Source organism: Rhinatrema bivittatum, chromosome 3 (genome assembly GCF_901001135.1).
Source record: "Rhinatrema bivittatum chromosome 3, aRhiBiv1.1, whole genome shotgun sequence".
NCBI lineage: Eukaryota > Metazoa > Chordata > Amphibia > Gymnophiona > Rhinatrematidae > Rhinatrema > Rhinatrema bivittatum.
The window spans coordinates 172391338-172404665 of record NC_042617.1 but is presented as its reverse complement, the minus strand read 5'-3'; the positions used below and the strand labels follow the sequence as shown (position 1 = coordinate 172404665).

The window sequence follows — 13328 nt, the reverse complement described above, 5'->3', positions numbered from 1 at the left end:
TCTCTTGGATTAAGTGGTGGAACTCCCAGATGAGCAGGGTCTTTTAAAATGGGTAAAACCCTTTCCAAATTGGTAAAAAGGTATGAAGCCTATGGCAGAGAGAGTAAAAATCCTCTCCTTCTCTTCCCAGGTTGGTGAAACACTGGATGGGTGTTCCCAAAGAGGTAGTGTTCCTTTACTCAGTTAGCAGTTCTTCTGGATCTCCTTGAATTTTATACAGTCTCTTTAGTTCTCTCTCTGGACCCTTGATGGTAAGGATCCTCATGGAAACAAGAAGTTCTCTTGCTTCAGACAGGAAGGGCAGCAAAACTTCCTTCCTGGGTCTTCTAACCCAAAATGTTTTTTCCCCAAAAAAAGAACAGAAGTTAAACAGCAGAGTCCCCTCTTCACAGTAAGTCACCACCACTTCAGGTGTGTTTCGAACCTATCCCTAGGATGCTCCACACACAGGGCTCCCCAATCCCTGTGGGCAAAACAGGCCCAGGTGTCCAGTGAGGCTACTAATAAAAATCTCAAAAATTCCCTAAAATTAGACCCAGGGGGAAACTTAACCAGCCAGGTTGTGGAATGGGAAGAGAAAACCCTGATCAGGATCCACAGGCTGGGTTAAGCCTGCTTGTGCTGACTGGACCTGCAAAAACAACAAAAGTTAAACTTCTCTACACCTCTGCATTCTGTAAAAACCTAAAGGGACTGCCTCTTGAGCTCACTGTGGAAAGCTCCTAAATAGGTTCTTAGGAGGAGCAGCATCTGAATGGTTCTTCCCACTACACTAACCTGCTCGCTCTCTCTTTCTAGCTAGACAAGGCCTCACCCAGATCTTATTAGTGATGGGTCTGTGGCCCCTATCACACAGGGAACATAGTGACATGCTGCCTTCTACAAGGAATAATTCAAAAGTCTGCACCCTAAGATGGTAGCAGGGATTTATATACTCCGAGAGCTCCTCAACTTAGGCTCCCACATAGGGGAGCTAAACACCCACAATACTAGGGATGTGAATCATTTTTTGACGATTTAAAATATCGTCCGATATATTTTAAATCGTCAAAAATCGTTAGAGCCGCGATACAATAACAATTCCCCCGATTTATCGTCAAAAAATCGTAAATTGGGGGAAGGGGGAGGGGAAGGGGGAGGGCGGGAAAACCGGCACACTAAAACAACCCTAAAACCCACTCCGACCCTTTAAAATAAATCCCCCACCCTCCCGAACTCCCCCAAAATGCCTTAAATTACCTGAGGTCCAGAAGGTCCCGGTGTGATCTTTTACTCTCGGACCTCCGTGTGTTGTAGAAATGGCGCCGGTGCTACCTTTGACCTGTCATATGACAGGTCAAAGGTATCGCCGGCGCCATTTTGTATTTTTGTCCCCCGACGTCAGGAGCGTAGGAGATCGTTCCTGGACCCCCGCTGGACCCCCAGGGACTTTTGGCCAGCTTGGGGGGGCCTCCTGACCCCCACAAGACTTGCCAAAAGTCCAGCGGGGGTCCGGAACGACCTCCTGCAGTCGAATCGTGTTGCCGTACGGCCGGCGCCATTTTGCGCAAAATGGCGCCGGCCATATGGCAACACGATTCGACTGCAGGAGGTCGTTCCAGACCCCCGCTGGACTTTTGGCAAGTCTTGTGGGGGTCAGGAGGCCCCCCCAAGCTGGCCAAAAGTCCCTGGGGGTCCAGCGGGGGTCCGGGAGCGATCTCCTACGCTCCTGCCGCGAATCGATTTTCCGAACGGAAAAATGATTCGCGTGCAGGAAGTCGTTCCTGGACCCCCGCTGGACTTTTGGCAAGTCTTGTGGGGGTCAGGAGGCCCCCCCAAGCTGGCCAAAAGTCCCTGGGGGTCCAGCGGGGGTCCGGGAGCGATCTCCTACGCTCCTGCCGCGAATCGATTTTCCGAACGGAAAAACGATTCGCGTGCAGGAAGTCGTTCCTGGACCCCCGCTGGACTTTTGGCAAGTCTTGTGGGGGTCAGGAGGCCCCCCCAAGCTGGCCAAAAGTCCCTGGGGGTCCAGCGGGGGGTCCGGGAGCGATCTCCTACGCTCCTGCCATCGGGGGACAAAAAAACAAAATGGCGCCGGCGCCACCTTTGCCCTGTCATATGACAGGTCAAAGGTAGCGCCGGCGCCATTTCTACAACGCACGGAGGTCCGAGAGTAAAAGATCACACCGGGACCCTTCCTCTGGACCCCAGGTAATTTAAGGCATTTTGGGGGGGTTTGGGAGGGTGGGGGATTTATTTTAAAGGGTCGGGATGGGTTTTAGGGTTGTTTTAGTGTGCTGGTTTTCGATTTACATGATTTACACGATATTTAAAAAACCCAAACTGCGACGATCCGATTCCCTCCCCCTCCCAGCCGAAATCGATCGTTAAGACGATCGATCACACAATTCACATCTCTACACAATACTACTACTTCTCTTCCCCTTGTAACAAATGGAGCAATCATGAAGTTAGCAAGTAGCACATTTAAGACTAATCAGAGAAAATTATTTTTCACTCAATGCACAATAAAGCTCTGGAATTTGTTGCCAGAGGATGTGGTTGGATAAGTTCTTGGAGGAGAAGTCCATTAACTGCTATTAATCAAGTTTACTTAGGGAATAGCCACTGCTATTAATTGAATTAGTAGCATGGGATCTTCTTAGTGTTTGGGTAATTGCTAGGTTCTTGTGGCCTGGTTTGACCTCTGTTGGAAACAGGATGCTGGGCTTGATGGACCCTTGGTCTGACCCAGCATGGCAATTTCTTATGTTCTTATTCCTCTTTAGTAGAAATCCTTTAAGTTCTCTACAGATATAAGGGGAATTGGTGGCGCTCTAAGTACGGGAAGTTAAATGCTCATCTGCAGTATTTCAAATGATTAAAAAAAACAGAGAGGAAGACTGAGTTTGAGTCTCCTGTCTATCCAGGCATGATAACTTAAGAGGATGGAGAAGAGGAGGCAGGAATAGGGAACAGAAGGAAGGATAACTGGTTGCTGCAGGTTCTGACAAGACTGGTGCTGAATGGTTTTGATTCAGAGAAATCTTTTACTTCAGCCCATGGCCAACTAGGGGAAGAGAAAATCAGGGAGAAAGACCAGTCTTCTTTTTCATAGGTAATACATTTCAATCAGTATAGAAGTTTAAAGAAGCTAGAACATAAGATACGCCATACTGGGTCAGACCAAGAGTCCATCAAGCCCAGTATCCTGTTTCCAACAGTGGTCAATCCAATTCACAAGAACCTGGCAAGTGCCCAAACATTAAATAGATCCCAAGGTACTAATACCGTTAATAAGCAGTGGCTATTCCCCTAAGTCAACTTGACTAATAGCAGTTTATGGACTTCTCCACCAGGTATTTATCCAGGCCTTTTTAAACCCAGCTACACTAACTGCCTTAACCACATCCTCTGGTAATGAATTCCAGAGCTTAATTGTGCATTGAGTGAAAAATAATTTTATCTGATTTGTTTTAAATGTGCTACTTGCTAACTTCATGGAGAGCCCCCTTGTTTTTCTGTTATCTGAAATAGTAAATAACTGATTCACATTTACCCATTCAAGTCTTTTCAGGTTGAGTGTGCTGTATTCCAGTTCTTCCCTCCTCTTGCTTAGAGTACTTTGGAAACTCAATAGATTATGAGATAGCTCCAAAAACACTTGACTATTCTCTCTCATCTCTGATTGAGTGAGCAACGAATAAAAACATGTCTGCAGTTAGGGACCACTTAATCCACCCATTCTGCTGATTTTTGCATCCCTGCAGCTAAAGTCTCTTTGTGTCTGTCCCAGGCATACTTGAATTCTGCCACTGTTTTGATTCTTTCAGGTTAGGGCCTCCTGGATACAACACAGTTCTCCTCTATACAGAAATGGAAGGGCTTTTATTGACAGGACACAGGTTTATTAACTTTTAGCACTGAACTCAGTCCAACAGTCCATTACTCACTCTGAATGTTTACTCCAGTTCTGATCATGCTAGGTTGTTTCACCAGTATTCCAGGTCAGTCCAGCTCCACCTTGCAGCCTCAGCCATTAAATTGCCCAAACCCTAGGTCTTTTCCAGAAACTTCTTAAGCCTACCGAGGACCAATCCAGAGCTTTGTATTCAAGGCCATGACCTGAGCTAACACTACTCTCTGAGGCAGCCTCAATTTAAGTCACTCTGTGGCCTCATTAGCAGGGCACCAGCCTTCGATCAGAACCTCAGTTCCAGGGCCACCAAATGTGTTTTTTGCCCTGACAAGCCCTGTCATTTTAGCACTCTATACAGACCTATGTTTTCTTGTTGTGTGCTGACAGAAGCAGTGTTCTGTCCCTCCCGAGGCAGCAGATCTACGAAACACGTGTCAGGGGACAAACGTCTTTCCATGTATTCTGTGATTTAGCATTATAAGGACTAAATAAACCTTTGGTGTTTCTGAAACATTTGCTGCCCTACATAAGAGTCTGTTCTTGAATTATTATATATGCAGTTCTGATATAGTAACCGCCGCACCACTGTGTGTCTGATTATAAGCTTAGATGGTGCGGTTCTTCTCCTCTTGATCGTCTATCTTACAACACTGACCAATTATGCTTTTTTTTTTTTTTATGAGTCCTTTTGAGTTAGGATTATCCCCCTTGACGTGCCAGCGGCAAAAATAATTAACACCCTATATAAAAGTTTATAGCAATATAGGTTTTTATTTCAAATTTTTAAGTATGGCATTATGTTTGATGTACCAAAGCCTTTTGAAACTATCTAAATATATTAACACACAAAATGACATTAATGTATTACATTTCTTCCCTTTCCATGTGTAATACAATAGGTAAGGTTCTGGGAAAATAAATGACACTGAAGAAAAGGATAAATGATTTTAAAATATAATGCAATCTTCTTGAGAATTTGGAATATAGTATTTTAATACTGGATCTGGAAGGTACAATAGCGTCAAGTGCTCTTTGTTTCAATCCCACTTACCCTAGTCCTCTAAGTATTATTGCATTTGAGGTTGACTGGCCAACATCACATGAATCTGAAAAAGATTAAATCATCATTTATTACATCATCAACATTGTTTATTTATTTCATGCTTTTTCATCAAGAGAGCTCAGAGCATGATACAACTGATCAAATATATCCAGCATATAAGGTATAGAATCTATTTAGCTGTACCAGTGTTTGTTCTTTTTTTGTAATTTTATGTTTTTTTAAAGTTAAATAAAAAAGAAAATATATATAGAAATATTCCAGAATCAAAGGCAGTCACATAAAAAGAAAAAAAGGAAAAAGGAAAAAAATCACAACCTCTTAAGCAACATTTCTAAGGATTATTTTTATCAAGTCCATAATCCATAACCCATAGGGGCGAGAAACAAACAAAAAAAAAAACGAAAAACAAATTAATGTCATAGTTTATGCACACTGCATCAAAAAACTTCTGCATTCTCAAATACTCCCCATATCAGTTATCCATTCACTGAAGGAGTCTTAAAATACACTCAATGGAGGTTTCCCTTGCAGAAAAGAACTTAATTATCCTGGGTCCACAAAAGTATAAGTGTTACCTGCATATTTAAGTATACATTTGGAAGGGAATTTAACAAACAATGATGCTCCAACAGAAAGCCCTAGAGGGCACATATCAAGAAATTGTTTATGTACTGCTACAGTGGCTGGTAAGAAATCAGGGGACACATTTACAGTTAAATTTTAAATCCCGTGTATGAGAGGAAAATGGGGGTTACGCGCATGGCTGGGCCTTGTGCGCATTTTAGAAGAGGTCCAGCCACATGCATAACCCCCGTTACGCGCACAAAAGCCAGGCGGGGAGGGGTGGTCCGAGGGGTGGGGCGGAGCTGGAGGCAGCTGTGCTGGGGGATCGTGCACGGCAGCCTGTTGGCGTAAGTTCCGAAATAAAGAAAATTACATAAGGTAGGGCATTCAAAGGGGTCGAGAAGGAAAGGGGAAGAGAGAGGGAGGGAAGGTAGGGGGGAGGAAAGTTCCCTTCCAGTCCACTCCTTAATTGGAGCAGACAGAGAGGGGAACTGGCGGAGGCCCGATCTCATCGTTGCATGTAAACTGGGGAAATCTACCCCCCCCCCCCCCCCCCCGTGCAGGCCCAGATTTTAAAACATGCTTGCACCGGCGCGCATATGTTATAAAATCGTGCATCCATATGCGCACACCGGGTAGCGTGAGCACATGGACGCATGCGCATATTTTTTTAAAAGTCTACCCGTTATTGTGCACCCATGAAAATATATTAATCTATGCTGAAAATACAACTTAAGAACAGAGTTTCAGTCTGCATCTGATAGGAAAGTAGCCATAAGTGTAGTCACCATCTCTTCCACAGATGTTTTCAGAACTTGAGTCAAATTCAGACTGTTGAGAGAAGTTAACATATCTAGTCCCCCTTCCTCTTGCAAACAATGAATAAAACCAGGTACATAATACACTTTTGGCTGAATTTTCAAACGGCCACACGCGTAATAATAGGCACTTACGCATGTGGGCGGATACTGCATGCACTGCGCACATTTTCAAAAGGGCACTGCCACACTCATAAGTGCCGATACACGCACAAGTCCCGGGCCCTGAAAAAGGAGCGGGCTGGGGGGCGTGATCTGGGCAGGAGGGCGAGGTGGAGGCCGGCCAGGACAGCAGCCATTAGCTGCTGTCCTGAGGTAATGCATGCTGGCAGTCAGCTGGCACATGCAGATTATTTCTACTCCAGACGAGCAGTAAGTAAGAAAACAAAAAATTGTATATTTAAATGAAGGGTTTAAGGGGGGTGGGGAGGACAGGGGGAGAGGGAGGAGGTTTAGGTAGGGGGTAGGGAATGGGGGAAGGCCTGATTACGTCACCACACATAAATTACTAAAATTCCCCTCCGCGTGTGGATTTTAAAATCCGGTGTGCATGTGTGCGCGGCCCACAGATTTTATAACGTGTGCACATTATAAAATCCACGTATCCATGTGCGTGTGCCGGGATCCGCGTGCACATGGACGTGTGTGCGCACCTTTTAAAATCTACCCCTTTGGGAGTAATTTTCAGAAGGATTTATGTGCACAAAAGTAGCATATTTATTTATTTATTTGAACGTTTTTATATACCGAAGTTTAGCTAGGAGGGTCTCAATGACCTGCTGATGGACTGGATGAAGTTGTAGACTAATTGGTGAAACTGGTAATTTCATTGCCGCACGCATGTTAGAAAATCAACCTACTTACATTTGTAAAACCCGTACATGCATGTAAATTATGCAGGTAAAATGTCCATGCATATATTTTTAAAGTTAGATGTAAAAATATGTGATTATATCAGTTGTGCATTACTTATCCAGTTAAGTTCTGACCTTCTTGGCTAAGTAGTGGCACTTACTTGGACAAGCTCCGATTTATCCAGCTAAGAAGCAGCTGATAAGGTCAAGGGTCTTCACTAATCCTGATGACCAGTACAAGGAGACTGAGTCCGAGAGACACTGAATCAACAAGGTCCAAAGGAATCTGCTCCTGTGAGGCTTGTGATGAACATTGACTAGACTGGGTTTATGTGGGCAATTTCTAACAAAATGTCTAAGGCCAGCACAATAGAGGCACAGATCCAGCTGCTTCCTGTAATCTTTCATTGTTTGGGAAAGGCGAGTGCCAATATACCCCAACTCCATAGGCTTTTCATGAGGTGGAACAGAGTCGGCCTGCAGAACTGTGTGGGGCATAGGGCTCATGGCAGAAGGCTGATTTTCTGATTTTGTTCTGAATATAGGCTTCCAGGCATAGACACAAGATGATCAAGGCAACCAGATCTAAAGGCAGCACTTGGCACATCATCTTATCCTTGATCTGATCCATAAATCAATTTCAAAAGGCTGCAAAAAGAGCCTCATTATTCCAGCCTCTCTCTGCCATGACCATGCAGAACTCCACAACGTACTACTCCATGGTACAGGTCCCTTGTTTCATGCAGAGAAGGGCAGTAGAGGCTGACATCAAGCAGCATGGGTCATAAAAAATGTGTTTAAATGCCATGACAAAAGCAACTCAATCTGAAAACAAAAGGGTCCTGTTTTTCCCTAGAGTAGGGCGGCCCAGGCCAGAGTTTCTCCAGCCAAGTAGCAATCACCTTTTCTTGCAGGCTTTTCCAGAATTATGTTCAACTTAATCATTTCACTATCCCTCCCCTCCAAAACTTCCTACTGTAATAGACCTACTTTTGCTTATCCTCATTTGCTTATTTGCTTATTTTATTTCTTTTAATTAAGTCTATTTTATCAAATTAATGTTTTATGTTATATCGTTATGTATGTTCTGTTGTAACCCGCCCTGAACTTTGGTCAGGAAGCAGGAGGCCTGCAGAGTAAAGACTCTAGAGCCCTGACAGGATTTTGAATTTCCAGAAAAGTGCAGAGTGGGATTCTACCTGGGTTTGCTCCACTGTTGCAAGAAGGGTAGGAGCAGGAGGAGGTACTTGCTGCAACTGTGATCCAGGGGTACCAGGGTGGAGTATTTGATTAAGCAATTTAACTTGCTCCTGCAGGCTTATCAGGCATTGACTCAGCTACCTCAGGAGCTTGCCTTGGGTTGCCAAAGATGTGGCCAACTAGATGGTGTCCTTATTTGCCAGAGCTTGATATGATGGCAGTGTCTGTGGGTTGCCCCAGAAATAAGTGGCCTAATGTCTGGAGAGATGAATCTAGGCCAATGACAGTGAAAGCAGGAAAGCTGGGCACCTTTTGCTTATGTCAGCTACCTTCCTCGTGGATTGAGCTGATGGCTGGCAAGGCATGAGGAACAGAGGAAACCTTCAATACTAGCAAGGAGTTGAAAACTTGTAACAGAGCGAGGAGCTGGGACAAACCAGGAAGAGGAAGGAGATCAGGCAGGTAGAATCCATGGATTTTATTTATTTATTTATTATTTTTATATGCCGACATTCGACCTGAGATATCACATCGGTTTACATTCAGGTACTGTAGGTATTTCCCTAACCCCAGAGGACTTACAATCTAAGTTTTGTACCTGAGGCAATGGAGGGTAAAGTGACTTGCCCAAGGAGCGACAGCGGGACTCAAACCCTGGTCTCCTAGTTGTTTTGTCTTCTGGATACAAGCACGGAGCCATAGTATGAGGACCAGAAGGTAGGACCAAACTCTGGCAATTGACTAATGAAACTGCCTAAGTATAAATACAAGTCTAAGCAGGAAACAAGATGGCCGCTAGAGGAAAGTGAGGGACACAGGGATGAGAGGACTGGACAGTTAGTCCAAGCAACTCACACTGTCACCAGCAGGTTGAAGGTGAATTTGGTAATGGATCATCATAGTATCACAACAGGCTTTGTGGCATCATAGTATTTCAACACAGATGCATGTACAACCAATTGTTTTATTTTCTTTACTGCTTGGTCATGCGGTGGAAGCCAGTGTGAGACAACATCCTTATCCAGAACTTTACTTAAAAGCTCACATACCTCTTGACAGGCATGGCATGAATTTTGCTGCGTAATCACAAACTCATAAGAACATAAGAACATGCCATACTGGGTCAGACCAAGGGTCCATCAAGCCCAGTATCCTGTTTCCAACTGTGGCCAATCCAAGTCACAAGTACCTGGCAAGTACCCAAACATTAGATAGATCACAAGCTACTCAATGAACTGCTGTACATATTTTATATCCATACGCTGTGGCATATCCTATTCATCTCTGACCTTATCCTGGTCCAATTTTAGTCCCTGTGAGGACAAGATGTGCACAAGGCAGAAGATTTCCTTTACCTTGAATTACAATTTCACCTTACTTTCGCCTTAACTTCACCTACCTGTCTTGATTCATTAGGGCCAAGAGCTTGCCATCATAGTTGTGCTTTGCTTCCTCATCACAGTCACTGTAACCCACAGTGAGGATGTAATCTGCTATTAACTTGATACCACTGATTCCTCCTAACAGTTTGTGCTGCTTTTGCTGATGCACCTCTGGTACTCGAAGACTCCAAATGGTAATTTGAGCCATCTTTTTCTAACCCAGAGGGTCTAGAACATTGTCATGAGACTGCTTTTCTCATCAAACTTACACTGCAAGAATGCATCCTGTGCATCAACAAGCATCTCAACATTCATGTCTTAAGCAGTTTGTACAAGACATCTTCAAGCACTGGCATGATGTAGTGAGATCTCTTTAGTGAAAGTTTAGAAACTTTGGATTAATACAGATTCTTAGTTTCTCCGGCTTTCTTATTACAACCATATTGCTTCTTTCAGTCAGTCACCTGTGCAAGATGATCCATACAAGTGCTATTACCCAGGACTGGCACGACTGGGTGTGCATACTGTGCATTTGCACAGGGTGGCACACCTGGGGGACGGGGGGGGGGGGGGGCGGTAGGCCAGTGGCAGCAGAAGAGACTGCAGGTTACCGGTGAAGCTCAACCCACCAGCAATTAAAGGAGAGAGGCAGCAGGCTGAAGAAGAGAGGCTGCCGGTGGAGCTTAACCCGCCAGTTCTGAGGAAGTAGAGAGGCCGCAGGCCGCCGACAGCTGAAGAAGGCCGGTGGTGGCTGAAGGAGAGGCCCGTGTTTTTATTTGTGCGCGTATGTCCACTCACAACTTCCGCTTCTCCCCCCAAGCAGGAAGGCCGTTGGGCCATAGTTGAGCACATCCCACCATGGCCTGATGACAATAGGAGGCCCTGTATGTAAATGTGTGAGCGAGAGCCTGTGTGTGTCTGTATGAAAGCCTATGTGTTTGTGTGTCTTTGTGAGATCCTACGTATGTGTGTGTCTGTGTGAAAGCCTATGCATCTATGTGAGCACATATGTGTATGTGTGAGAGAGTCTGTGTGTGTTTTGTGTCTTTGAGAGACGGTGTGTTTCTGTTTGTGTGACAGCCTGTGTGTCTGTATGTGCATGTGTGTTTGTGTGTTTGTGTGAGAGAACCTGTGTGTGTTTGTATGAGAGCCTGTGTGTCTGTGTGACAGCCTATGTGTCTGTATGAGAACCTGTGTGTGTGTTTGTGTGTGTATGTGTGAGAACCTGTGTGTCTGTGTAATCACATATGTGTGTGTGTCTGTGTGAGAGCCTATGTGCCTGTGAATGTGTCTGTAAGAACCTGTGTACATGTTTGTGAATGTTTGCATGCCTGTGAGAGCCTATGTGTCACATATAGGTTTTCACAGGCACACATACACACATGCATACTGTATCTGTGAGGGAGAAGGAGCCTGTGTATGTGAGAGAGAGAATGTGTGAGAGAATGAATGTGTTATTGTGCATGTGTGTGAGAGGGAAGATAACTACCTCCCTCAAACCACGATGATCTCAGGGTGATTGGAAATCAAAAGATCCCAGGTATGGAGAGCAGGAGATTTTTAAATTCTTATTAGTTTTAATTATTGGGTGTAATTTGATGTTTCAGCTATTACTTCTAGCTTTACGGCTAATGGTACATTGCATAGAGTACATTGGATAGGTGAAATGATGGGATCAAGTTCAAATCAGTCTTATCCTGTAATGGAGTCCACTGGTCATTGAAACATGTTGCCATATGCAGCTGTTGATTTGACAACAGTCTGGTGCACTGATGCTCTGTGTGGCTTGGACCAATAGGCATGATAAACTGGATCAGCCAAAGGCATTCACATGTTGAACCTGACATCAATGTTTTCTAATTGGCTTTCACTATCTCAAAAGCAAGCCCATGAGTACAACCATGTGTGCTGCACTGTGTATGAGAAAGTCTCAAAAATGTCATGAACTTTCCTGAATGAATATAGCTTCAATTTGGTGCCACTTGGTTGTAGTTGTGCCCTCAGGTAGACACATGGTATTACACGTCGTCCCAGAATCCGGTTGGCATGATTGTAGTATATTATTTAACCTGAGATTCACAAACTACTTGTACTCGGTTGTTCACACTGTGCCTGAGCATTCCTTTGAGAAGATCGCATCAGTGATCTTCTCAAAGTCTGCATCATGTGACTCTTATGCCTCCAACTTATACAGCTTACTCACTGTGTTTTGCCTTTTGATCGATAAACACTCACACAAAATGATTTAAGCTACCGCACGACTACTTTTTTCCATATGCTGGATGTTGTTTTCTCTTGTTATGTGCTACAGATTTAGTTGCAGGTGGGTTACAGTGCTGTTGGTTAGTGAGGTGGTCATCAATGCTTCACTGATGCTTATCTGTTGTATTAGCACTGTCAGCCTGCTGGTTCTGTTCCATAGTTCTCATTAGCAAGTCAGGAAGTTCCACAGTATGACATTTTAGTAATTGCATTCAAAATTTAGGTTTCATTCACTTATAAGACAGCAACATGTGCAGTTCATCATTCAGTAGGCCATAATCGCATGTTGCTACTTTCTCTCTTAAACATGTGATAAAGTTGTTAATGTATTCATCCTCCCTTTGTTTGCAGTAGCCAAATATCTATCTTTCATATATTACATTTTTTTGCAGGCCTGAGATAGGCCCCCAATGCATAAAGGATGGTTTTTGTATCTTTTCTCTGTCCCTTGTAAGGTTCAAATTGTGCTTATAAATGTGGCAGAATTCACTACCCATCAGCCTCCTCAGTGTAGCTGCCTGCACTTCAGTTGGCATCTCATTTAAGCCTGTGGCTAGAGAGCAGTCTTCAAATTCTGCCCTGAAATTTCCTCAGGGCTACTTATATTGCCACAAACCTTCAATACTTTCAGTGTGTGGAATTCTGTCAGCAGCTGCCTTGATACAAAAACTCTGTCGTATTCTAGCATCTACAGGAGAGCACGTGCAATCTAAAGCAAATCAATATTATTGCAAGCTTTGCCTTTTCCTGAGCCCACTACACTCAGAAAATATCTACTTTAGATGTAGGAAAGCAATGCAGGTTCAGATACCTCTGATACCATGGTTTCATATGTAGAAATAAAGACAACTGAAAGCTGCTAGTGAATAGATACCATGTTGTATTGTATTACTCAACAAGCAACACAAGTTAAAGTGGCAGAGACAGGCAGTAGAAAACAGTGAAATATAACAATCAGCCACAAGGTGGCATCAATCTATAAGTTAGCATCTGTAACAACTGACCCCAGGGTCAGCGAAGTGTCATGGTCTGGCAGACTGTAGTCAGGGAGCACCCCTGCAGAAGCAGTACAGGACTGCAGGTTCGGACTGGAACTGGTCTTCTGCCTAACCAGGCCCCCTTCCCTACGGGTTGAGCTCTTGGTTCTGGGGCCAGTAAGACTTGTCTGCAGAACATCATGACTGGGAACTGGGTACAGGCACTGGCTGGGAACTGGACACAGGTATGGCTGGGCCAAATAAAGTATCTGTCCCGCCCAGGGGTTACATAGGGCTTATAGGACAGGGT

At 44.3% G+C, this 13328-nt stretch overlaps 1 protein-coding gene across 1 annotated transcript in view; it reads right to left on the bottom strand.

The window, feature by feature from the left end:
• LOC115088529 (kinesin-like protein KIF28P) overlaps window positions 1–13328 on the bottom strand; it is a 179075-nt gene that overhangs the window by 91743 nt on the left and 74004 nt on the right. Inside the window, exon 10 of the mRNA XM_029596792.1 lies at window positions 4950–5004. Within this exon, the coding sequence (XP_029452652.1) occupies window positions 4950–5004 (55 nt within the window). The remainder of the gene's footprint in view (window positions 1–4949; window positions 5005–13328) is intronic.